Source organism: Hibiscus syriacus, unplaced genomic scaffold (genome assembly GCF_006381635.1).
Source record: "Hibiscus syriacus cultivar Baekdansim isolate YM2019G1 unplaced genomic scaffold, ASM638163v2 tig00112343_pilon, whole genome shotgun sequence".
NCBI classification, from domain to species: domain Eukaryota; kingdom Viridiplantae; phylum Streptophyta; class Magnoliopsida; order Malvales; family Malvaceae; genus Hibiscus; species Hibiscus syriacus.
The window spans coordinates 472,317-499,387 of NW_024063306.1; the positions used below are offsets into that span (position 1 = coordinate 472,317).

The following is a 27,071-nucleotide window of genomic DNA, read 5'->3' on the forward strand; positions in this document are numbered from 1 at the left end:
GCTCAACATAGTAAATAAATAAGGGTTTAGATATTATGATACCGTGAAGTTTAAAATATTTAATAATATATATAATTAAATTTTTATAATTGGTGTATTATTGTTATATGTGAAGTTTTCAAATTATTTAAAAATGTGTTTTAATTTAATTGGACTAGAAATAAAAAAATATATGTTTTTAGATTATAACACACCCAATTTAACGACATACATCCTAAATCATTGGTATTTGATGTAGTTTATCCAAATAATAATTAATTATGTCGATATTATCCGTTTAGATTAATTGATATTTTTAGGGTAAACTACACATTTAGTCTCTAAACTATTAGTTTTAGTTCGTTTTAGTATATTAACTTTTTTTTTTTAAAATCATACCTAATGTTTAGTTTCATTTCATTCAAGTACCCGTCTTTAAAGTTTTTGTCCGTTTTAATAAACTTTAAAAAAATTCAAAACTTAATTCTAAATTTTGAACGAGGATACTAAAATGATACAAAACTAAAGTTTTAAATGACGAGTACTAAAATGAAACAAAAACTAAACTTCGGGTATGATTTTGAAAAAATCAAAAGTTTAGGGATTAAAACAGATCAAAACTGATAGTTTAAGTATTAAATATGTTATTTACCCTAATTGTTAAGTATAATAAAAGAATAGGGATTAAATATAGAAATGAAGTGAAGTGGAAGGATCCTAACTGTAGTTCGACCAGAAATAAAACCCTGGCTAAAACCCACTGTAAGCGTTGCTTAACTGCTGCAAGTCTAATCTGCTTCCCCGTTTGTTTTTCTGGTTTACACTCACTCTCGCGGCCGTTTTGATTTTGCGGCCAATTCCTCTTCAGAAAACAAGAGACCAAAAATGGCGGGGCTTGTACCTCCTGGTACTACGGCGGTTCCGGCCGATGTTTCCCACACGGCTCACACCAAACATGACGAGAAAACCGATTACATGAACCTCCCTTGCCCTATTCCTTATGAAGAACTCCACCGTGAAGCTCTCAGTCAGTTTTCTTTTCTCTCTTCATTTTGTGTATATGTGGTTTCTTTGTTGACCGTAACTGTATCTTTAGATCATCGATGCGGTTCTTTTGTTCTTTAAATAAAAAGAAGAAAAACTTAGATGTTCCTTTCTTGATCTATAGGTTTATGTGGAATTCGACGGTTCAACATAATGAATTAGAGATTGTGAAGTCACTTGAAAGGAGAGGATAGAGATTTAGCTTTTCGTTGTTGAGTCCCTTTCTTAGAACCCTAGCTGCTCTGATTAGTGACTGATGTTTTGATGATGAAGTCATTTTTTTTCTCTTAAGAAGATTGATAGGATTTTGGTTTTTAATTGATCTTAAGTGAATTTTTTTTAAAGAAATTGCTGCTTAAGGTTTGGGGTAGCAGTGTCCCTGGATTTCATAAAATGAACAAGTAGACCAGTAATAACACACCCGATTATACATTATAGTGGTTTCTTAAGCTGCTGTGTGACAAAAGCATGGCCAATGGATAGTAATGTTTGGCAATGAGGGGCAGAAATGGTTTATGAGTGATACACTACTAAGATTTTTTTAGTAAAATGTTGCTAGGTTATTGAGGTTCAAATAAGGGTTCTTTGTGTGGATCTTTATCTTAAGTTCTTTGAAATTTGATATTTCTCTAGTGGCGTATCTTCTTCGACATCTTTTACATGCTAGGTGTCCTGTTCAGTTGTGTCTTCTTATGCATATTGGGATTCTAGGGTATTATGATGCATCTTTAGCAGAGTTATAATAGAGAAAGAAGAATGTTCTCAAAAGGTGGTTCGGTTCTGTTCTTTTTGTTGAAACACTAATATTTATCGCTTGAAAAATGTTTGGCAGTGTCTTTGAAGCCTGAAACTTTTGAAGGGTTGCGATTCGATTTCACCAAAGGACTAAATCAGAAATTTTCTCTCAGTCACAGGTAGCTTCAGCTCCTTCAATATTCTATTTTATTTATTTATAATTACTACTATTTTCTTTAATCTTTTTCTCTTCTATCTTAATTGATTCTGGTATCTGTTTGTTCTCAAACATTTCTCAGTGTCTTTATGGGCCCAACAGAAATTCCTTCTCAATCTGCCGAAACCATTAAAATTCCTACTTCTCACTATGAGTTTGGTGCCAACTTCATTGACCCGAATGTAGGTGGCTTCTCTCATTATCTCTACTCTTCTAGTTCACCCTCTTGTCCTCAATTTTTTCATCCTAATAAATCAAGTTAAAAGTGGGATCAATTATGGTCTTCTAGTTGATGCTTATTGGGAGGGTGCTGACTGATGGTAGACTCAATGCAAGAGTGAAATGGGATTTGACAGACAATCTTACTGTGAAGGCTAATGCTCAGGTAAATCATGTTTTCATATATCGTTTAGTCTTTTGCTTTTCTTGTTTAGTTGCATTATATGTTTTTCTCGTGTAAACACATTGATATTTTCTTGTTTCTTGTTCCAGCTCACAAATGAGCCTCATATGTCGCATGGCATGTTCAACTTCGATTACAAGGTCTGTCACTCTTAAACTGTATTATATCTTGCCTAGTTGACTTTCAACCATGTATTTTTGTTTGTGTCATCATTGCAAGTGTCATACCTGATATTCTGATTTTTTTGAGTTTATTCATCATTATTTTTGTGCTTGTAAACAAAATTTATGTGGTGGTTTGGGCTTGCCGTCATGAAATATGAGTTTGTCTTTCGTTTTGTGACTTTTTTTTCCTTGTGAAGGGTAAAGACTTCAGGTCTCAGTTCCAAATGGGAAATGGTGCCTTATTTGGTGCTAGTTATATCCAGGTAAATAATCTGAAGCCACATTATGATTTTGAATTCAGCTTAGGAACAATTTATTGGATGATGCCTAGAAAAATCACTTTTACTATACCCAGACGCAAAATAATGTGGTATTGTGATTTCTCTTGTATTGCTATAGTTTCGGTTCTCTCAATAAAAAATGCTTTAAGATACATATACCAATATTGATGCAAGCAACCTAGATCTTCTTTATGGAAGGCCTTCTGCATTGTGCATTCTGTTTCCTGTTCTAAAGAGGCATTGCATACATTAATTGTCAATATTCTGTTGAATCTGCTACCTCTGCAGGTATGATTCTGTTTGTTGTTATTAATATACTGAATCTAAGCCAAATTTGTGCAGAGTGTGACACCACATTTTTCCTTGGGGGGTGAAGTATTTGGGCTGGTCAGCACCGAAAGTCGGGCATTGGTTATGCTGCCCGATATGAAACAGATAAGATGGTAATGTAATTTTTTCCTTTATCATTGGCTTGTCAATATTTTGTGCATTTCCAATGCTTTTCTAACTTTGTTTCTAGACATGTTACCAAACTCTCCAATAACGTTTGCCTAGTTGTTAGAATCAGGATTTCCTTTCTTTCAATGTCTTTTGGGCAAACAAAGTCATTGGAATCAATTACATGGTTTAATGTTGCTTTTCTGATGGTAAAACTGAATGTGCATTCAAACTAGTTAGTATGTTTTTCATTTTTAGCAAGTTAAACTTCAAGTGGGCATGTGTGTTACAGACACGAAAGAAGATCTTGGTTTAAGGGTTTAAGCTCCGTGAAGGTTTAAGATATTCAGAATACCTGTTGGTCAATGGATATTTGATGGCAATGCTTCTTACAAATCTGAGTTTTTATCTATAAAATACTTAATTTGCTTCTTATCCCTGCCGAGATGTGGAATTGTAATTTTAATGTAAGAAATATCATCCGCTGGCTATATGCGCATGATACCCAACGAAAGCTGTCTTTGGTTCCAGGTTGCCACAGGGCAAGTTGCAAATACTGGAATTGTTGCTTTGAGCTATGTTCAGAAGGTATCTGATAAGGTAAGACTTCTCTCTTCTAATTATATTGCAATTTGATTCCTAGTAATTCTTACCAATATTTATTTCTATCAAGGTTTCTCTTGCGTCAGATTTCATGTATAACTACTTGTCAAGAGATGCAACTGCAAGTGTCGGCTATGATTACATCCTTAGACAGGTAAACATTTGGCTGCTTCATTTTCATTAATGTTCTCTGCATGCCTGTAAATGTTAGGGTTTAGCATTTATATTGTTCTATGTATTCACCGAATTGCCTTTCTCAAAGCAGTCTTTGGTTTCCTCTAAATACTTTGGTTGGCTCTTGCATGCAGTTTTTGTCGATTTTAACTGGACCATCATTCTGGTGAATTAATTTTTTTTCCACATTTTCAGTGTCGGTTGAGGGGAAAGATCGATTCGAACGGATGCACGACTTCATATCTGGAAGAGCGATTAAATATGGGCTTAAACTTAATTCTCTCTGCAGAGGTAAGATAAAAGAGAGACGTTTTGTTTAGTCCTTTTCGTGTTTATTGAACGGAGCCTTACCGTTTTGTTTAGTCCTTTTAGTGTTTATTGACTGGAGCCTTGCCGATTTTCACCGGTGTTGTGTTTTGCAGATAGATCATAGGAAGAAAGACCACAAATTTGGATTCGGATTGACTGTGGGGTGATTCCTCCATTTAGAAATCCGGGTTGAAGATTTATGGAACAAAATCTTAATGGTTGTTACCAGGTTGATGTATTTCTGAAAATCAAATGCAGTTTGAGATTCTTATCAAAAAAAAAATGCAGTTTGAGATGTTCAATAATTTCAAAGGATTGTTGCGATCTACGATCTAATTCGAAATGTCCAATTCTAGATTGATTAAATTTTTACTTTGATTAAGCACGAGCAGTAGAGATAAATTTTTACAAGCCTGATTTGTTGTAATGTAAAATGTCATGTTTCTATAGGTAACATTGTCCGCAAGACATGTTTTAACAAAACAATCATGAGTTGTGTCAGTGACAAAGTCAATTCATACATTACCTAATAAAACAATATCTTCATATTTTGTGAGGGCTTTCAATCATGACAAACCCTAAGCTCTCCAGAAAAAATAAAAATAAATATTGTATACGAAAACTTCATAGTTACTAACTCTTTTAAAGCATACAGTTCTTGCAATAAAAGGAAGTGAATGATTGAATCCTATTGTTGTATCTATCATCTTCAAAATGGAAAATACACACAGAGGCTCAAATACAGAGTAAGCAATGCATCTAAATGATCGTTTATGGATCAAAGGACTTGCCTATCGTGAAATTTGGGCATTCAGCGGAACTCGTCGTGATATTTGTAGTCATCTTCAGCTTCACTGAAGATGGCACTATAAAATACATATGGGTTCTCTATCATCTCGATTAAGCTCAAACGACCATCTTTATCAGAATCTGCCTGCAGTGAAAAAAAAAACAATTTTTTTTAGTACACAAAAGGAAGTGTAAGAGGAACAAGGGATCTCTCCTCTTTAAAAACTCCACATCAAACCCAGATTCCGTTGTCGGCATCGTATTTTCACATGGTTCTCCTTTCTCTGTTTGTCCATCTATCCATCTAGCATCAACACATGATAACAACCTTGAGAACACCCCAGTTTTGCCACTCGAAACAATCCGGATTTAGTATATTTTACCTCAGCTCTATTCTTCCTCACCATTTTTGAAACACCAAAAATACCAAAATACCTGGCAACCTTGAAGCATCATTATGATGTCATTGGTTGCCATGTCAAAATACACCAGTCTAACACCTTCTGTCGACCCCCATGTCGCACGGGTGATCGACAAAAAAAAGTGCCACAAACACAGTCAGCATCTGATGCATTAAAATGTTCCTCTGTCCACCAGCCCATATCATAGCCAAAAGAATTGTTGTCTGGAAAAGGGAACACAGTAAATTACCACGCGGTTGTTTTGTACAACAGATCACGGACGTTTACAGTGTTTCGGCTTCATGCCTCTATTATCTCTCAATAAATCAGAAAACTAATGGGATTATATAAAGCAACTAATTTTTGAAATCCACCCATCAAACACTTCAAGCCAAATAACAATTCAGCCTTAAAAACAAACCAAAATCACAAAACTAGAAGATATAGCAAAAGCACAGAGGATTTACACCGTTAAATGAATTAAAGTTATGTAATGGCATAAACAACTAACCATTCTTCACCCAACTGGGAGGCTCATACTCTGCAAATGAAACAAACCCATCGTGGTTCTTGTCACGAGTTTCCATCTCTCTCATAGACCTGTGCAAGACTTCCTTCGCTGCTTGTTCCAGGTTCCAATCGGTCAATTCGTTCTCAGTCACCAAACCATCTGCTGGGTTGACATCAATCTGGGAAATAGCAATACCAACCTGTTCATTACATTAAACCTCCACTCGATCAAAATCAATCAAAATGTTACTCTCGATGCATCCACAAGCATATAAGCACGGGTGCCAAGTTTACATAAACATTGCATCACCATGCAAACATATACATGGTACTATCAATTCATATTAACGGTGAAATCATCGCAATTTACCCATTAAACAAGTAATTTACAAAAAGTAAAGCCTACTCATATCACACTAGTTACGATAACAAAGAAATCTAGCATGTCTTTATTAATGAATATGGCTGTCCCTTGTTCCCATATGTAATGGGGTAAGGGGATGTAAGATAGTAGGCTGCCCCCAACACTTGAGAGCAGCTTTCGTAGAAGACCTCCGAATTATGAAATGACTTTAATGAATATGAACAAATGAAAAACTTATCTGAATATAGCCATTAGCAAAAAAACTAAAAGTAAGCATCGATGTGAACAAATAAAACACAGCTTCCTCGTGAATAGTAGCAGTAATCGAGTTTTTAAGCATGTGACTTCACAAAGCATCAATTTTTAACTACAATAGGCAGCTAAAGTATTAATCGAAGCTTCAAACTTTGGAACACTTGATAACCAAAAGAAGCACCAACATGAACTTAAAAGTGAATTTTAAATGTGATACCACGGACCTGTTGGTAACGTTGAACTTCTCCTCGTCATTCAAGTAATCCTCAGCGTTCATGAAATCCTCCCACTCGGGCTGCGACTCGTGACCCGGGGCGTGGTCAACAGTAAACTCGGGATGCGTGTGCTCCAAGTACTGCTTCTCCCATTGTCGGTCTTTACGGCGGCGCTCGATGTCAGCGACGAGAGGTTCAAAAGGCACGGGCTCGTGGCGGGTGGGATTGCTGAAGCTGAAAGAAGAGCGGAGCTTTAGGCGGCGATGGCGGGTGGCCGGAGTGTTTCTTAGGGGAGTGTGAGATTAGAAAGAGCTAGAAGAGTACGGTACTGATACGATGGCTGAAACTTTTCCCATATCAGAAACCACCAAAGAGTTGATGAAAATTTGTTCTGAAAAAAGTGATCTACTTAGAAGAATCTGGAAAAAAGGGTCATAAAAATATCAGAGTTTAAGACAATGCAAACAAGAGATCCGATCTTAAAATTGAAGCAAAGAGGAGAACTTTTTAGAGAGGTTGAAAATTTTGGACAGAGAATTGACAGACGACGAGCGATGGCTTCGGTGGAAGCGTCCTCAGTGTACATTTAGCTCATCCTCATCGTATCCATACGAGATTTAGTTTTTTTTTTAATTGAAAAGAGCCTAAACACTAGGGACAAACTAAAATCAGCTGCCAGAATCATGAGTGGAAACATTTGCTTCCAGAATGACGATGTCAGCGACTTCCATTGGAGGCAGGGCATATTTGTATCAAATCAAAATGTTCCACCGGGCTAGCTTTGCAATCTATCAGCCACCTTATTGCGAGAACGTGGAATCCATCAAAGGAAACTTCCCAGTTGGAGGAGCAAAGCTTTGCAATCGCGCGAACAAGGGAGAGTTGGTTGCGTCTTGGATTTACTTCGGTTACTAGAGCGATAGCTGAGAACTGTCAGATGGATATTTAGTTAGCACATCCAATAGACTTGGCAAGGAGAAGACCCTCATAAATGCCCCAAAGCTCAGCTTGGAGCACAGTACTTGACCCAATATTTCTGCTGAAGCCAATTTCCCAGCCACCGTCGTGATACGGATAATCTCACCAATTTTTCCGGCTCCATTAACCGTTGTCATGGCACCATCCGTATTTAAACAACACCAACCCGAGGGGGTTTAGTCAGCCTTTGTCTTCAACAATCGGCTTCTGCCTTCGTGCTATACCTGCAGAATTATCATAATACTTTGCCGACTAATGCTTCGATGAAGGGTCGTACCTGACGAGTGTGGAGTACCATGAAAGATATACTCATTTCGCTGTTTCATATTTGCCAAACAGCAGCTGCAAATAAAGAAGACCAAGAGACCCCACCAGCTTTCGCAAGGTTGACTTCATAGAGATTGGTGAGTATCAGTGGCGAAGGTCCATTTAAAAAATGTTGTGAACCGATGATGGGATGAAACTAGTCCCATACCACACGAGTATATGGACAATCTCTTAATTTAATGACCAATCACATAAACCTAATCATAAATTGAAGTTTAAATAATATAATGGGGATGACATGATAATTTTAAAATTTATACAATAACACATTTAGTTTTCATATTATATATTTAATCAGATTAGTCTTAATTTAAAATATGATTAATAATTTTTAATATTTATAAATTAATCAATTTAATATTATTTAATTCTAAATAGTTTAATAAATGTAACCATCTAATAAAATAGAAATAAATATCCTCGTATTGAATTTTTTTAAAATTTAGTGACCAAAATAGAAGAGAAGAAATAGTTGAGTGATGAAATGTGTGATTTACCCATTTAATCAATAAGAATTAACATAACCTTGGTCAAAGGGTCACATTGAGTTCTTTTTTTGAGTTGGAGGGTCACATTTAATAAAAAAACCCGATAGGGGCCACATTGATTTTTTTTTTTTAAAGTTTGAGGGCCTTGAATGCCTTTTGCTGAGTTTTAAATAAAAAGAGTTAGTTTATAATAGATTTTAAATATTCCTAAATACCAAATACAAACCGGTTAGCAGGAGGATTTTTTAATGATATAAGAAATAAGCAAAAGAACTAGTTGTTTCTATTATGCATGGAGCTTCATGCATCTCCTCCTGGACATTTTGAACGCTTGCATCGGGGTTGTTCAAAAAATTTGTAATAATGCCGGTTATGATCATGCCAATCTCACCATGTTATCCGCTACCTTATTCCTCTCCTAGGTACAAAGACGTATTCCTCAATCCGATCTAACTATAATTTCACTAAGAGCTTCCTTGTTATCAGTTTCCATAATGATGGTGTTCAATCACTAATTCCAAGCAATCAATATCCTTCAAAATTGCCCTAAAGTTCTGCATCAAGAATCGAACACTTTCCAATGATTTTGGAATATCCCACGATCCATCTTCCTTCATGGTCTCGAATTACACCTCCGCAGGTCGAAAAACCTACTACGTTGCAGCAAGCACCATCTGAATTAATATTACGCCATCCTTCAGGGGGCATTGCCAAGAGAGATACAGTTTACATTGCTTTCTCTTCTAGCTTCCCAAATCGGGCTATTGGCGATGGTATTGTGCTTCTGATTGGATCCGCTGCTTTGCACTATAATGTTCTATAAACACATGATTTCATCAAATAGAATTCGATTTCGACGGTTCCATAAACACCAAATAACCGAGCCAAATAAGAGGTCCAGTCAGCGGCGTTAAGAGGAAAGTGTTGAGGTCGAGGTAAATTCTTTTCAATCCAATCTTCTAGCGACAGACTATAGAATTCTCCACCAAGTTTGTTTTAATTAAACCATTCCAAACAGTTCGAGCGGCCACGTAGTCCCGAACGATGTGTAAGTTCGACTCAATCATCCACCACAGACTACAAATGGCTATCCATCGTCATGTGTCTCCTATAACGCTCCTCATTTGATTGAAGCTTATTCCGAGCCAGTAACCATAGACACATCTTTACACGCGGAGGACCGCGATAATGCATGATTTGGTGCCAGTCTAAAACGTTTCATTCTCCATTAGAGGACCTACTCGTTGTTTATAAGCGCTCTTAACTGTGAAATGCTGTGTTTGTCCCATTTCCAGATTGGGATTTCAAATCTCCATTGTCCACTGGTGGTTGATAGCAGCAATGAAAGGATAAATCTTCTTGGGCAGTACACCATTTAGATAATTCCAATCCCAGCTTCCGTAACTATCAACCATATCTTGCACCTTATTTTGTTATTATATCCAACTATTGAGCCAGAGTAAAACTCCTTTAAAGGGCCGAGTTCTTCAATCCATGTATCATTCCAAAATTCAACAACCGAGCCATGTCTAAGACTCCAACAGAAACCCTGGCGTACCTCTTCCCAAACCAAATTCAATCCTGACCACAGACGCGAACAACCTGTGCGATAATATGTTCTGGAACAATATCAATCATCTTGTATTTGGAGCGCAGTAAATAAGGAGATAACGGGTCCCCTTGGCGGATCCCTCATGACGGCGTGAATTCTTCTGTTTTGCTTCCATTCCATAAAATTTGAGTTACGGCAGTCTGTCATAGCTTTTTCAATGTCATAAAATTTGAGTTGGCGGATCCCTCTTGACGCAATTCATTATCATTCTACGGAATCCAATCGATATACCGACATCCGAAAGAGTATCATCTATAAAACTCCACTTGAGTCTGTCATAGGCATTTTCAATGTCGATTTTAATCGTCATCCATCCAATTTTTCCCTGCTTGCGTTTCATCGAATGTACTGCTTCCTGGGCTATAATGATGTTCGAAACACTAGGTCCCGGAACAAAACACGTTTGTCTTTCTGATATCCAATCTCGTAGGAATGATTTTAATCGGTTAACCACCACCTTCGTAATTATCTTGTACAGGACAGTACTGAGATTGATGGGTCTAAAACTTGCAAAATTTTCCGGTGACAAAATCTTCGGGATAAGAACTAATAAAGTGCGATTTACTTCAGTTGGTACCGCTCCACGATCAAAGCAGTCTTGGACAAAACGAATGACAGAGTGTCCAACAACCTCCCAGTTTCGCTGGTAGAAGAACGCTTGTAATCTATCAACACCCGGCGCCTTACTCGGATTCATATCAAAAGCAGTCTTGATTTCCTATTCCGACACTTCCTTCGAAAGTACTTGTATACACTCAGTTTCCAGCCGAGGGAAATTCCACGAACAGTGTAGGTATTCTCCCCCATAATTACTGGAAAATAGCTTTGAAAAGTAAGCTACAGCCCCTTGTCGAAGTACCTGCTGGTTTGAAACCCAATTCCCCTCATCTAAACGTAAAGAAGATAGTATTTATCCTCCTTCGACTCTTCGCACACGCATGAAAGAACTGATTCTATTTATCCCCAAAGTTTTGCCCTTCTCCCAGTTTGCTTTCTGAACTTCTGTTTCCCAACTGAGTTCCTATGTGTTCCCCATAAGTGATTTCATCCAAATAAATGACGAAATAACAACATTCTAGCTGCTTGGAGAGCCACGTGAATTTCAATTCTGTCAACTTTTGTTTTCCATTTCTTTTCCTTTGTTGTTTCTTGGTTTTATTAGAATGGGAAACCTATTTAAGCCAATTTACTAACCTCGCTATTCACATCAACCTGCTTACCCCACATTTTCGGCTTTACCATGTTTTTAATCCGTCCAACCACTTCAGGAACTAATAACCTGCCCACCAAAGAGCCTGTGGTTCCTCGCCTTCATATCATAGTTATATGACAGTTATAAGCCAACTTCAATCCCCAAGATCGAAACGACTTACCCTTCAGATTACTACAAGCTCATCGGAGTTCACCCTCCCAACTCATGACTGCCCTATTAACCTGGCAAAGGCCAAGGATATCCTGCCAAACCAAGAGAGACACCTCGCACTCAAAGAATAAATGATCTCTAGTTTCCACATTCGCACATAGCCCACAACCACCAACAATGTCAAGGCCAAAGGAAATAAGCCTACTTTTGGTAGGCAACCTATCTAACACGGCCATCCAAGCAATGAGAATTTTTAGGGATACGTCCCGGATGCTAGACCAAACGCTCCCAAGGAACCTTTTCCTTCTTACTCCGAATCCCTCCCCATATCATCGAAACCGACGGAAGTCTATAACCCTGGCACCGAACCCGCCTTGTCCCTAAAATGCAACAACGAGCTCCAACTACAATGTTGAGGACAAGAGAGATTCCAAAAAGAATTGTTCTTGATAATGTAAGAATGTATCCAAGCTACCCAATCGAGCCATCCTTCAACAAAACCTTCCTAATTAGGACAAAAACACGCCTGTTCCAACATTTCAGGTCTTTGAGACTGAGCCCCCCTTCTGATATCGGATAACAAATCGAGCTCCATCCTACTCTCGCAGCCTTATAGTCTCAGTAGATTTTGTATGCGCTAAAACATATTTTGGTGTGTCAAAATCTGCACAATATCGACTCTGCGTAAATAATCAGAATACTTGAAAGTCGAGTGGCTAAAAGAGCTATGGGTGTTAAGACAGTTCTTTTCTTTTGGATGTTTTAGTATCCTGTGACGAGTTAGTATCCCTGAAGATGATGGTTTTAGAGTTTCTTCTTCTTCTTCTTCTTTATTTTGGTCTATAGTGCCTTCTCCTAGCCTAGAGGAAATGTCCATAACCAGAATCTGTAGTTTGGGGCTCATCATATTACATTTTTAAATGTATGTTTAGTCACCCTATCCCTTTATCTTGAAAACAGGTTATTTCTTCTTGTTTGGGAAATATGGGAAAGGTGACTCGCGATCATATATCGGAACTTTGTTGTCACAAGAACGCCAACACAAGTTGCAAGTCACGCACAAAAATATTTCATTCTATTGAACTCCATAAACAAAGATAGGAGGCGATCTAGCATCCATGATATTACCAGTGTTGGCAATGGAGATATTTAAGCACCCCAAGACCGATCACTGGTCAAGCAAATGGTGCAGCAGCCGGAGTTTCATCAGTAAAGTCAGCCAAACAGCCCTCTCAACATCCCTCTTCGCCCTGCTGTTGGCATGTAGGTACTCCAACTATAGGGCAACCATGGTAGGAGGTCCCCTTGTCTCTGCAGTTGGCAGGCCAGTGAATCTTCCTGCCCGACACATATGGGCTACGGATCACAGTTCCCGGCACAAATGAACATGGATCCTGCAACATAGCCAATGCCGCATACAACCGCTCATAGGTAACATGATGTTGTGCTGCCATATAGACGATAGATACTACTCGGTTATGCGGATATGGGTTTCTGGATTTTCCATTCTTACCCGATAAGATAAGCTTTTTTGCAAACACAAGTTGTGTCTGTAATTTGTTAATCTCTAAATAAGCCATGGGTGAGAGTTTACATGAATCCATATGTGGGCAACTGTGGAATGGGAAATGTTAAATGTGGCAGATTTATGAGGGGCAGCATTTTTGCAACTATTTTTTCTTCCCTTTTCTATTGCAGCCATTAGCATTAGAACTAGTCAATGCGTTAGAGATTGTATGTCATAAGCTGCAAAAAGAAACCTTATATATATTTTGCTAATAAGAAGCCTATATATGTGTGTGTCTATATGCAGGAACATGTCGAACAATGGGCTTTTTCAGGTATGAGTTTCTGTTTACAGTTGATACTGTGTTCTCGGGGTATCTATGCGTGTTTTTAGCTTTGGAATTGTCTACCGACCCTTAGGAGGGTTACAGGGACCGTCTCGCGAACGTTCACACGATTTTAGAATCGTGTGGGAGCCATAAGAGTTACAGAGCGCTTGCACCAGTGGGGTGGGGCTCGAAGTCATGTCCAGAAAGAGATCCGGAATGCCCCTGATGTGGAAGTTTTAATGCTGCAAAGAGCATTAAAGTACAAAGTCATCCCATGGTATTCATTCCTTGATTCCCATCGTTCTTTTGTTCCTTTCATGTTAGCAAAAGCTTTCATTAGATCACAGTCCTCTGATTTTGGCACTGGAAAAAGCTGGAGGGATAGGCATGGCCTACTGCCCTTTCATTTCCAGTTAAGCATATGACAACAGCTTCATTTTCTTTGACCAATGAAAAAGCGTTTCATCCCCTTTTCAAAAGAGGTTTCTTTATGGATCCATGGGCTGATAGTGGAAAACAGAAGCAAATAAAATGAAGGTTTTGCTTCTTTTATTTCCCGGTACCGAATCGAGTTACTTTTGGATGCCAATAAGGGGTTAAGATTAGGGATGAGCATGGTTAGGTTGGACAGGATTTTTTGATCCACCCGACCCGACCTAAGAACAAGAAATCCTCCACCGAACTCGATCCATCAATCAAATAGATTTCAATCCGACCCAAATCCGACTCAATATAAATTAAAGACTCGACCCCACAAATAATAAAAAATATTATTTTTATTTAATAAAACAATGACTTAATTGAAAAAATAAATAGAGGGTATTATTATAATTATTCCTAAATATAAGGTAAAATTATATTTTTTCAAGTCGGATATTTTCACCCTAAACACGAACCCGACCCGACCAAAACAAGATTTCACCCGACCCAACCTAACCTGATATATAAATTAAAATCCGACCCGATCTGAATAATAAAAAATATTATTTTTATTTAATAAAAAACAGTGACTTAATTGGAAAAATATATATAGAGGTTTTATTGTAATTATTCCAAATACATAAGGTAAAATTATATTTTTTTCAGTTCGGATATTTTTTACCCAAAAGCTGAACCCGACCCGATCGGTCGGAACCCGTCGGGTTTGAGTCACATGCCCATCCCTATTAAGATCACCATTTCTTTATATAACATGAACTGAGCGATTTCAGTGGTAAAAGAAGTGTTGTTATTCTTGGAGGTTCTGGATTCGAACACTAAAAATATTAAAAGTGTGAGCGTTTAATGTCAAATAGTCGAGAATTATCTATACACAAATATTGTCATACACTTATTTCAGATTAATCGATTTATTCTTGGAGGTTCTGGATTCGAACACTAAAAATATTAAAAGTGTGAGCGTTTAATGTCAAATAGTCGAGAATTATCTATACACAAATATTGTCATACACTTATTTCAGATTAATCGATTTATTTTAGGAATTTTAATAAATTCGATTTTAGTTAAAATCACTTTTACGAATTTATCCTTAGATAGAGAGAAGTACAAAGTGTAAAGCAGTGTTTTGAAAACCGGACCGGACCGGCCGGTTCAACTGAGAACCGCTGCCTTGTCCGGTCCATTCTACCCTGGTTGAACTGGTTCTAGTGAACCGCAAGGAATCGTTCGAACCGGCTTTAAACCGTTTGAACCGGACCAGACCATGAATCGATTCAACATAATTTTTTTAAATTTGTTATTAAATGTTTTTAGTATTTTTATTTATTTTTTTAAATAATTATGATGTCGTCCGATTCTTACGACTGATCTGACCGATTTGACTGATTGAACCAGTAAACCGATAACAAAATCAATTCGCTGACCGATCCGATTCCGAAAACCATGGTGGAAAGCAAATGAATTCATTACTTAAGTCAAAAACTTTGGAGCGAGCTACTAGTGCTCTCTATCATGTTCATTATTGGAAAGCAAAGATGACCACTTATTACGCAAGTTGCATTTATTATATCATTTTAGTTGGGGGTAAATAGAAGTCGTTTCAATTCTAAATATCAACTTGAAAAAAAAATTAAATAAACTACTCAATTTAATTAATTCAACAAATTTTTAACTTCTCACTCAACTCGAATTTCATAAACTCGACATGACCAAAAAAATTTCAAATGAAATTTGAATCCTAAAAGAATTCACTGACTCAAATAATTAATTTTTTTACGCGACTTAATTCAATTTAATATTCGCCTTTAATTTTAATATTCACCACAAAGCTACAATGACAGTTTCAAAATCACATCTTATATAAAAGGGTAAGTTCCAAATTTTATCATTGAACTTTAATCTCTCCCCTATTTTATTCACAAAACTTTAAAAGTTTACAATTTTCTCATTGGTCTTAATGCATCAGGTTTTTTTGTCACTAAATTTTACTTTCTCTCCTATTTTGGTCACTCCACCGTTAAATAATTAATGGCGTTAAAACAATACCATTTTAAAAAGAAAATTTTCACCAAAACGATATCTTTTTGTATATATATAGTAACCCATTTCAACGTCATTAACTATTTAGTGGCCGAGTGAAAAATATCCAATGTCCTAAGTTCAATGAAAAAATTGAAAAGATTTAAAGTACAGTGAGTAAAATAGGGGAAAAAGTAAAGTTCACTTACCAGATTTATAATTTACCCTATATAAAAAGTTGCTTTAAAAAGGTTGTCCCAACTGTACACGGTATAGATCTTTTCACACTGGAGCTTTCGAAGATTTACTCGAAAGTTAATTAATTTAAACCAAATTAATTAGTTCCTTTTCTTCTCTTTTAATATTTCAGGTGGTTTCACAGTTTCTAATAGCTTGACATTTCTAATGGAGTTTTCTAGCTTTTCATGTTTGATATATCTTAAATACCGGGACGAAAGTAGACATTTACGTTAGGGATACGAACTTAAGAAGTTATATTACTTTTTTTTTATAAAATCAGATAATCAATAGAAAATACAAAGAAAAAATCTAAGCTATAAGGGAATCTAAAAATTCTAGGAGTGCGATTGCACCCCCATTACCCACGACGGTCCATCCCTAATTCGATACATTTTAGTCGATTACTGCATATAGACAAGATTTTTGATAGACAAGTCTCTGATAGATTAGCATATTACGCCATAACAAAATTTATAGTCTTAACTATCAAATCTACCTAAAATATCAACTTACAAATAGTCATGATAATCGTACGACTGACTCACTCTAAAAGTCTCTATAAATACCCTAAATTAGAATTGATAATTCACTTTCTTCCTCCTTCAAATACCGACCCATGATCGTTTTACTATGATTCTCTATTCACATTAGAAGGAGTAAAACGCGAACAAATGACGAATTAAACTTATTACCATCAAAATATATATATATATATATATATATGAAAAATCCGAATATATTTGTATCGTATCAACACGTTGAAGTACTTCATTAAGAAGAAGTTGAAACACTTCGTTAAGAATCTGAACCTTTTACTTGAAAGAAACCAAATCTTCTTATCACATTTTACTTTAAAATTTCATCTTTAAAAAGTGATGAGCGTATTACTGACGTAAGCGGCAAAAGAGTTGGATTCGACATCCACATCCCCTCTATATACACACCATTTGCCAGGAAACCAGATTCACCACAAAACATTCAATTCAACTGCTCATTTGAGTTCCATTTCTTTCATTAAAACAGAAAACAATGAATATTCAGCTGCTTCAACGAGTTATCGGAGTCCCAACGACAGATGGAGTTGAAAGAACGTCAAGGCTGTGCTTACCTGATGCCACCGGCCAATACCAAATTTCATCACAAGGGTCTGCAAAAAGTAGGTCTCTCTTCCGGTATTTCCTAGTTATGGGAACTTTCATGGTGAAGTTGTTTCCTTTTACTAATGGGAAAGTGTTCCTTTTGCAGGCAAAGGAAACTTTGTTCTTAAAAGGATGAACTTGCTGGGGAAGAAAGCTGACACTATCGCCCATGGAGTCCGAGAACTGGTATGAATCATGAAACACACATGTAGGATCTAAATGAGATGATTAGAAATCGAGCATTGATGAGCTCGATTAGACTTGAAAAAGTTTAAAGTTGTGTTTTCAAATTGGATTTAACTCGATTTGATTTGGAATCTCACGAGTTTAAAATTATCAAACTCAACTCGAATTCGAAATCAAAAAATCTACTTGAGCTTGAAGAAAATTGAATCTCGAAATATTCTCGAACTTAGCTACCTAGTTGGGTTGAAGCTTGAACTCAAGTTTGAACCTTAACATTAAATACATTAAAACCACATTTGAAAAAAATTATATAAATGTTAATATTGTTGATAATTTAATTTAAAAATTAAAATTTTATTTTTTCGAGTTATTCACTGTCTTTTCAAATTATGTATTAAGCAGTTCGTTTCGATTTATTAAGAATTCGAGTTTGAGTCAAGTCTACTTAAGTGTTGACCAAATTTGAACTAAATCGAAGTCGACTAACTTACCATAAATCTCGTCCCAGTTATGGCCTCACACATGCTAGGGTAAACTACACATTTAGTACTTAAACTATCAGTTTTGTTCAATTTTAGTACCTAAACTTTTAATTTATTCGAAAACATGTTTAACGTTTAGTTTTGTTTCATTTAGTACCCGTTAAAAACATAACGCGTTTAGTACATAAACTACTAGTTTTGGTCCGTTTTAGTACCTTAACTTTCAATTTTTTTCCTCAGAATTTAACGTTAAATTTCTAATAGAGGTATTAAAACAAAACAAAAATTAAACTTTAGGTATGATTTTAAAAAAAATTGAAAGTTTAAGTATTAAAACGGATCAAAATTGATAGTTTACCTATTAAACGCGTAATTCACCCCACGTGCTATATGCTTCAACATTCAATACTGTGAAATGGAAGCTAAAGTTTACTTCTTTTTTTGAAAACTGCAGTGAGATTGGGCCTAAAGATGAGTGAAACAGTGAAGGGGAAGTTGAGTTTGTGGGCAAGGATTCTTCAAGTAGGGGGCTTGGAGAAGATTTTCAAGCAACTATTTAGCATGAGAGAAGGGGAGAAGCTTTGAAGGCTTGCCAATGTCACTTATCAACAATAGCAGGCCCCATTGTTGGTTTGCTCTTCATATCATCCAAGAAGGCAACATTTTGCAGTGACAGATCAATCAAGGTCCCCTGTGGTAATGGAGAATTCCTCAGGATCCATTACAAGGTCTCGGTTCCACTGGAGAAGATTAAGGTTGTTAACCGGAGGGAGAACTTGATGAACCATCTCAAAAGTACATCCAGATCGTGACAGGATGGTTTTGACATCTGGTTAATGGGGTTCTTCAATCATCACAGGCCTTCAGTATCTTCAACAAGCAATATCAGTAAGGCAAGATGATGTACAAGTTACTTTCTAAGTGTTTTTTTATAACTATCTGTATTTGATATTGTCGTAACCGTCTTTCGATTGGGTCCCGGAATTGGGCTTCGACTTGAAAATGTGGATTGGAGTCGCCACCGACCACTTTAAAACGAATTTAGGTGGGCCGGACACCATCTTACCTGATCTGCGTTGTACCAGAAACGTATCGAGTTCGGGAGTCGGTTACGGTCAAGGAAGGATTAGCACCCTTGAACCGCCCTTTCGGTACCAATTAATTTGTCGGTTGTCTTTATAGCAAAAACTAGACATTTAAATTAAAATTTAAAAAATTCGATTCAAATTACTTACCTTTGATTTGTTGGAATTTATCTACAAAATTAAAAATGTTAGTGAAGACAAATGAAAGAAATTTTTAATAAAAATAGATATAAAAAATATTAAATAAAAATGAAATAAAGAAATAGTAAGAGGTAATAATAATAATATAAAAAAAAATAAAAACAAATGTACGAAATTGGAAATAAAATGAAAAGAATGAATAAATAAATAAAAGGGACCAATTTGGAAGGAAATGTAATTAGGGGACAATATTCGAATTAATGGGTGAACGTAAATTGAAACAAAATACGGGGGACCTGAAACGGGATTAACCCGCAGATAAATGCAAAACCCCCCTCTTCACAACGACGTCGCATGGGGGGGTATATATCTACCAAAAACGGCCCAGAACCCCTCCCCTGTTCTCATTTCTCACTCGGGTCTCTCTCTCAAACGAGAGAACTGAATCTCTCTCTGGCCTCTCTCCTCAAGGCGATTTCCGGCCGCCCCTCCGGTGGCCCCTCGTTGCTCCGACCGCCGTCTCGGCCGCCGCTCGCGTCGGCCGAAAAACCAAGACTCACCCCAAACGCTCGTCTCACTGCCCCCAACCCGAAACTGAAACCTAAACACTCAAGAAATCCCCCCACCGGCGTAGATCTACGCTTAAAGCTTCGTCTTTTGCCTTTCTCGTCGGTGGCTTTTCGACTTCCGGCGTGATCTGGTTATTTACTAGTTTTGCTCTCCTTGCATGTGGGTTTTGAAATGTTTTTTGTTTCGTCTTTGGTTGGTTTCGTAGTTTTCGTGGGTACTGTTGTTGTTGGCTTTCTGTGGGTTATGTGTGGTGGTTGATGTTTACCGTTTCGGTATTGTGGATTCTCTGTCTCGGTTTACTGTTTCTGTTGATGATCTTTGTTCTCTGTTTGGGTATGATGATGTCCTCCACACCGTGGGTACCGTCCCCTTTGCATGGCCTAACGGGGGCTTTTTTTAGCCCCGGTGTTGGCCGTTCAGGTTCCGATGAGCGGATCGTGGTGGGTTGTTGCCGAGTACCTCGGGATGGTTCAGTCCCGGGATCTCGGCCGGACTCTGGCCGTTTGGCATGACTGGCCGTTTGGCATGACTGGCCGTGTTGGTTTCCCATACGGCGCAGTGCTGTGAGACATGTGGGAAACCCTAAGGGTCTTGGGCTGGTTCAGGCCCAACTACTTGACCTGTGCACTGGACTGGATTCTTGGACCTGTACAAACACCCAAAAACGATAAAAAATAATAAAAACAAAACAAATAATAAATAAAAAGAATAAAATACTAATGATAAAAATGTTTTAAACTTTATATAATATATATCTCAAAGATATTTTCAAAATCATATATTATATAAATTTAAAAACGTTTTAAAACTATATTATATGTTTCAAAAAAAAATTTCAACTATATATTATATAAATTTCAAAATGATTTTAAAACAATTTATTATATAAGTTTTCAAAATGGTTTAAAAAACTATATAATATATGGTTTCAAAAATATCTTCAAAACTATATAATATATGTTTTCAAAAAAATGTTTTTTAAAACTATAATATATATGTTTTCAAAATGTTCAAAAACTATATATATATATATAAGTTTTCAAAATGATTTTAAAATTATATATTATATATTTTCTAAAATGTCTTTTTTAAAACTATATATTATATAGTTTTAAAAATATTAAAACTATATATTATATACGTAGTTTCAAAATATGTATATATATAAATATGTAGGTACATATAAAGGGGGAAAAAATGTGTCGACGAAAATTAGTGTCTACAGCTGCCCCTCTTTGTCCTTTTTCGTGGAACGAAAAGTAGGACAAAGATAAAAGACACAATTTTCGTTATGTGGAGTTGAAAAATAACTCCCTGTCGAATTGGGTTGCGGATGACTCCTCCGTCGTGAAGCCGAGTTCATCTTGGAATGATATAGAATTGAAGCCGTAGTTCGGATTGAATCGGGATGTGGCTTCTCGTTGTAGTCTGCCTCGGTCTTTTCCTCGGTTTAAAGACTCTGATTGGAAATTCGACTGGAAAGTAGTTCATTGACTCCATCATGTGGTTGATAGGCCCTCGAGCTGAACGAACTCGAACTCGAAAGGTCTTTGTTGACAGATAGCTTTTCTCGACTTAAGCTATACTGCCGGAAAATAGTTTCTTTGTTACCGAGGCACGATTAACCCGAGTCTTCTTCTTGACTTAGAAACCTCGACTGCAACCGAAAAGTAGTGAATGATGTGCCGTCGAGCTGAATGGAATCAAACTCAACGATTTTGTTGATAGATAGCTCTTCTTGTCTTGAGCTATTCTGTAAATATGATGTGCCTTGGAGCTGAGCGTAGTCAAACTCGAAGGTCTTTGTTGACAGATAATCCTTCTTTGAGTTGGATATCCTTCGTCGCGAGGTTCAAATCCAATCTAGAGATTGATGCTGCTTGTGTGCACGATTCCCTTCGTCATGAAGTTGAAACCGCGGGTGACCCTTCGTCGTTAAGCTGAGCCTGGAATTGGATATCCTTCATCGTGAAGTTTGAAATCCAAGTAAGTTGTATTGTTCCAAGTCCAATATCCTCCGCCGTGAAGTTGAAATTGGCTCTGGAACCGGGAAATTGTTTGTCGACAACCAGCGGTCCCTTCGTCGTGAAGTTGAACTTGCGTTGTCTGGAGTCCAATATCCTTCGTTGTGAAGTTGAAATTGGCTCTAAAATTGGGAAATGTTTGTTGACAACCAGCGGTCCCTTCGTCGTGAAGTTGAACATGCGTTGTCTGGAGTCCAATATCCTTCGTTTGTGAAGTTGAAATTGGCTCTGAAATTGAGAAGTTGTTTGTTGACAACCAGCGGTCCCTTCGTCGTGAAGTTGAACTTGCGTTGTCTTGAGTCCAATATCATTCGCCGTGAAGTTGAAATTGGCTCTGAAATTGGGAAGTTGTTTTTGACAACCAGCGGTCCCTTCGTCGTGAAGTTGAACTTGCGTTGTCAGGAGTCCAATATCCTTCGTTGTGAAGTTGAAATTGGCTCTGAAATTGGGCAATATTTATTGACAACCAGCGGTCCCTTCGTCGTGAAGTTGAACTTGCGTTGTCTGGAGTCCAATATCCTTCGTTGTGAAGTTGAAATTGGCTCTGAAATTGGGAAATGTTTATTGACAACCAGGGGTCCCTTCGTCGTGAAGTTGAACTTACGTTGTCTGGAGTCCAATATCCTTCGTTGTGAAGTTGAAATTGGCTCTGAAATTGAGAAATGTTTGTTGACAACCAGCGGTCCCTTCGTTGTGAAGTTGAACTTGCGTTGTCTTGAGTCCAATATCATTCGCTGGGAATTTGAAATTGGCTCTGAAATTGGGAAGTTGTTTATTGACAACCAGCGGTCCCTTCGTCGTGAAGTTGAACTTGCGTTGTCAGGAGTCCAATATCCTTCGTTGTGAAGTTGAAATTGGCTCTGAAATTGGGAAATATTTATTGACAACCAGCGGTCCCTTCGTCGTGAAGTTGAACTTGCGTTGTCTGGAGTCCAATATCCTTCGTTGTGAAGTTGAAATTGGCTCTGAAATTGGGAATGTTTATTGACAACCAGCGGTCCCTTCGTCGTGAAGTTGAACTTGCGTTGTCTGGAGTCCAATATCCTTCGTTGTGAAGTTGAAATTGGCTCTGAAATTGAGAAATGTTTGTTGACAACCAGCGGTCCCTTCGTTGTGAAGTTGAACTTGCGTTATCTTGAGTCCAATATCATTCGCTGGGAATTTGAAATTGGCTCTGAAATTGGGAAGTTGTTTTTGACAAGCAGCGGTCCCTTCGTCGTGAAGTTGAACTTGCGTTGTCTGAAGTCCAATATCCTTCGTGCTCATGGTTGAGTTTGTGTCGAACTGGATTTGTTTTGAACTGGTTCTCGAACCTATCTGAAATTGGTTCTAAGATGTCAAGTCGGTTGAGGTGTAGCTTCTTACTGCCAAGTTAATCAACCACCATCCTTCTTTGAAGGCGCTTGAGAATCGAGTATCCTTCATCCTGAAGTCAAAACTTGACTCTAAAAGCTGCAAAAACGTGTATGCTAAAATGATGAACGTGATGCACCTAAGTATGTTTAAGATGCATGCGATATGAATGAATTATGTGTTATCTTCTGGATGGAGTCTCGTGCTTTGTCTGTCAATCAGGTCCTTGGAATGGATCGTGCCCCATTTGCTTCCCGAGCTTTGGCTTACAGACCTTTCATATCTGAGACTGTTTTGCTTGAAAATGTTTTTCTCCTTTTTCTTGTTTTAAGAGAGACATGATAAAAATGTTGTAAAATATTGTTCGCAATTGAATCAAATTGTAAATGTGAGTTCAAAGATATCAAAGGAATCAATAGCTCTTTTAAACGTTTTCAGAGTTACAGCTCTTTGACAAATGTTCAAATGGATGGGTTGGCTTTCGCTTGACCTCTTTCTAAGGTTTGGAAAAAAATGTCATCATTTTTTTTAAAGTATCTTGACATGCTTTGGCACTTCAATTGGGTGCGGACAAGATGACGCAACTAGCATGATCACTTACTAGACCTTTTATTTCAGTCCTCTGAAATCTTCTATTTGTTCAAGCTTTGTAGGCTCCTCTAACAAAGGCAGTGCAAAACATCGGTCTAAAAATGAAATTCTTGATTGCTCGTGTGTAGTTGACTATAACAGGTGTTCCTTAACTCCCTTAGTCCGTTTTACCAAAAATTTCTTGCTTAGATAAATTTGATTTAACTTGTCATTATCTGGCTAGCTGAATCCATAAAGCCGGGGCATTAAACCAATTGCTTTAGAGGGACAGCTTAATATTATAATCACTCTTATCAAGTTAACTGAAGGGTTCATCTCATCACAGAGTCTTCGGCCTGACAAGAGCAGTGGAGCAAACACCGAATTGCCAAGTGTCCGAGCAATGTCATGGTTTGAACGTAATCTACTCATAAGGCCAGGGCTTTCAAGTTTCCTCTATAACCAATTGCCTTAGCGGAATAGCTTAATTTTTACGGATTCAATTTCTTAAGATTGTCAAGAAGAACCTGTTATAGTCTAGGTGTTTGTTGAAAGTAAAAAAATTTCATCTTTAGAGTTCAATTTTCAAGCAATTGACCTAAACTAGATTCACTTACTCGACTATTCCATCTGTGAAGATCGTTATCATCACTGAACGTCTTTAAATAAAAAGTATAATAATGTCATATGCAAAAGGATGCCCCATGTTGTCCGCACCTTATGAAAGGAAAATGTTATATTGGTTAATTTCAAGAGCAGGGTACGGTGTTTGAGTGTACATTCTGGGTAAAGTCAAATTCCTTGTTTTAAATCAAGTTACTTCGTCAAAGATATGTAACTTTGAACCATTTCAGAGTTTCTTAATTCAAATGATATTCAAAGAATTGCAAGTTTGCAAATGTGATCCATTGCTTAACATCTTTAAAGTAACATAAATTTATTTAAAAATCCTTATAAAAACTTGAGAAAAAAAATGAAAAAACAAATTCAAACAAAATGTCTCAAATGATGAAATGGTCTTCCTCACTTGGATGCCCCCAAGTTGTTGAAGTCGATCCGATTCTTGTTACGTACTTTCTGTATGATTCTCTTGATTGTGGAGTAATTCTCGATAGTGCGCCCTGGGACTCCGCTGCAATGAGCGTTCTCATCATACTACCTGGGGTACGGGGCTTCATGGATTTCTCTGGATATGGTGAAACCACATGTGCGTCGAACAAATGTTGGTAAAGCTCCTTATATGTCATAGGGTCGAAGTGTTCTCATTTTTGATGAATCATGTGAAGATAGTTAATGTGAATGTAAAGAAATGAACAAAATGCAAAATATTTAAATGCATGAAGCATGAAATGTCCGAGGCATTGATCCGAAAAAATGTGCCTATTATTCTGAATAATCCTTATTGGGGACAAAAATGTTACGTCTGAAGAGACAAAAAACTTTTTGATGGTATAGATCCCGCACAGCCTCTGGCAAGTTGATTCGTCTTCCGCTTCTTCACCGGTTGAATATCCTGTCGAACCGTTCCAGCTCCTTTGGCTAAACTTGTGCGGGTGACGAGTTGCTTGCCCCAAAAAAGATCTCGAATGACTGCATCTCCGGCCTTCACTCTATGCCGAGCTCGTTCCAAACGAAAGTGTCTTTGGAGCCTTCCATCCGAAGTTTGTCGACTTGTTTTTGGAATTCATCAATAATGGTCTGCAAGCTTAGCTGGGGTTCCGCCACTTGTTATCGTAGTTTTCAAAAGGAGTTTCTGGGCCAGCAACATTTTCCTCGTCTGCCCCTGCAACCTTTGCCTCTGAGTATTCTTGACCACGGCTGACTTCTGAGCTTTTTATCTCTTTGTATTATAACCCCTTTGTCCATTAATACAAATTATCATGTTTAACAACACATTTTTGGTGGATCAACACCCCGTTTTAATGATGCGAATGATAAAAACATAATAAAAGAAGACAAAAAATTAAAGAGTTAGTGAGGTAAATCAAAACAAAAATCCTACCCCACATGATATCTACCCCACATGCTTTAATTCCTGCCCGGACATGATCTCTATCCCGCATGCTAATTTCAAACAAATCCTAACCGCATATTTGTCTAGTTCGCATGCTTTGAACAGAAAATAAAGTAGGAAATAAAACATCCTAGGGTTTGGAATGAGGTTTTGGGGCGGGCTCTAATTCCCTGTACTCTCCCGGTTTAGGTTCTAAAAACGGTACTCGAGTTTCCTTGCCGGTGCCCCTTGGGCTTACCAGACCCTTAGTCCTAAACCCATCACAGGCTTGTGTGGACTAAGTTAAACTCGAGAGGACACTTCCCTTATGCCCATCGGAGAATAAATTCACACGAAGGCATAAGGTATATGAATCCCGAAGGCTACTTGCTAGGCATATGCGGTGAATAAATTCACACGAATGCGTCGCTTTCACCCCCACTTAAAATGGGTCCGGAGCTCGGTTTAGAGCTTAGAGATGACAATTTTGAAAAAAAATCTCCGGAGTCGTTTAGAGCTTAGAGATGACATTTTGAAAAAAATCTGAAATCATTAAAAAAACATCAGTACAACTATTTATTTGAAACAAAATAATCAAAGGTAAATAATTGGAATCGAATAGATAAATTAAAATTTAAATTTACAATTTTCGCATAAAAAGACAACGGAAAATTAATTCTGGCCTGACTCACTTACCTATCCCCAGCGGAGTCGCCAAGCTGTCGTAACCGTCTTTCGGTTGGGTCCCGGAATTGGGCTTCGACTTGAAATGTGGATTGGAGTCGCCACCGACCACTTTAAAACGAATTTAGGTGGGCCGGACACCATCTTACCTGATCTGCGTTGTACCAGAAAGTATCGAGTTCGGGAGTCGGTTACGGTCAAGGAAGGATTAGCACCTTGAACCGCCCTTTCGGTACCAATTAATTTGTCGGTTGTCTTTATAGCAAAAACTAGACATTTAAATTAAAATTTAAAAAATTCGATTCAAATTACTTACCTTTGATTTGTTGGAATTTATCTACAAAATTAAAAATGTTAGTGAAGACAAATGAAGAAATTTTTAATAAAAATAGATATAAAAAATATTAAATAAAAATGAAATAAAGAAATAGTAAGAGGTAAATAATAATAAATAAAAAAAAAATAAAAAACAAATGTACGAAATTGGAAAAAAATGAAAAGAAATGAATAAATAAATAAAGGGACCAATTTGGAAGGAAATGTAATTAGGGGACAATATTCGAATTAAATGGGTGAACGTAAATTGAAACAAAATACGGGGGACCTGAAACGGGATTAACCCGCAGATAAAAATGCAAAACCCTCTTCACAACGACGTCGCA

At 37.3% G+C, this 27,071-nt stretch overlaps 1 protein-coding gene and 2 pseudogenes across 1 annotated transcript; 2 read left to right on the forward strand and 1 right to left on the reverse strand.

Moving 5' to 3' along the window:
- The first annotated feature begins 724 nt into the window (after positions 1–724).
- On the forward strand, positions 725–4,706 carry LOC120177938 (annotated as a pseudogene).
- Positions 4,707–5,158: 452 nt separating this feature from the next.
- Positions 5,159–7,996, reverse strand: LOC120178029 (reticulocalbin-3-like). Its single transcript, XM_039183996.1, has 7 exons — positions 7,904–7,996; positions 7,681–7,811; positions 6,884–7,166; positions 6,049–6,247; positions 5,691–5,761; positions 5,520–5,579; positions 5,159–5,281 (listed from the first exon to the last, which is right to left on the reverse strand). The coding sequence occupies exons 1-7, from the start codon at positions 7,994–7,996 to the stop codon at positions 5,159–5,161; spliced, it is 960 nt and encodes a 319-aa protein (XP_039039927.1).
- A 9,215-nt stretch (positions 7,997–17,211) lies between these two features.
- Positions 17,212–18,910, forward strand: LOC120178030 (annotated as a pseudogene).
- Positions 18,911–27,071: the final 8,161 nt, after the last annotated feature.

What these genes read in the sequence shown, in the direction of transcription:
- LOC120178029 (XM_039183996.1), bottom strand. Translation starts at nt 7,996, where the DNA reads ATGACAACGGTTAATGGAGCCGGAAAAATTGGTGAGATTATCCGTATC. An exon ending in CAGCAGAAATATTGGGTCAA is followed by an intron (nt 7,812 to 7,903) that starts GTACTGTGCTCC and finishes TCCATCTGACAG; the next exon opens with TTCTCAGCTATCGCTCTAGT. An exon ending in ATGCATCAGATGCTGACTGT is followed by an intron (nt 5,580 to 5,690) that starts GTTTGTGGCACT and finishes TGATGCTTCAAG; the next exon opens with GTTGCCAGGTATTTTGGTAT.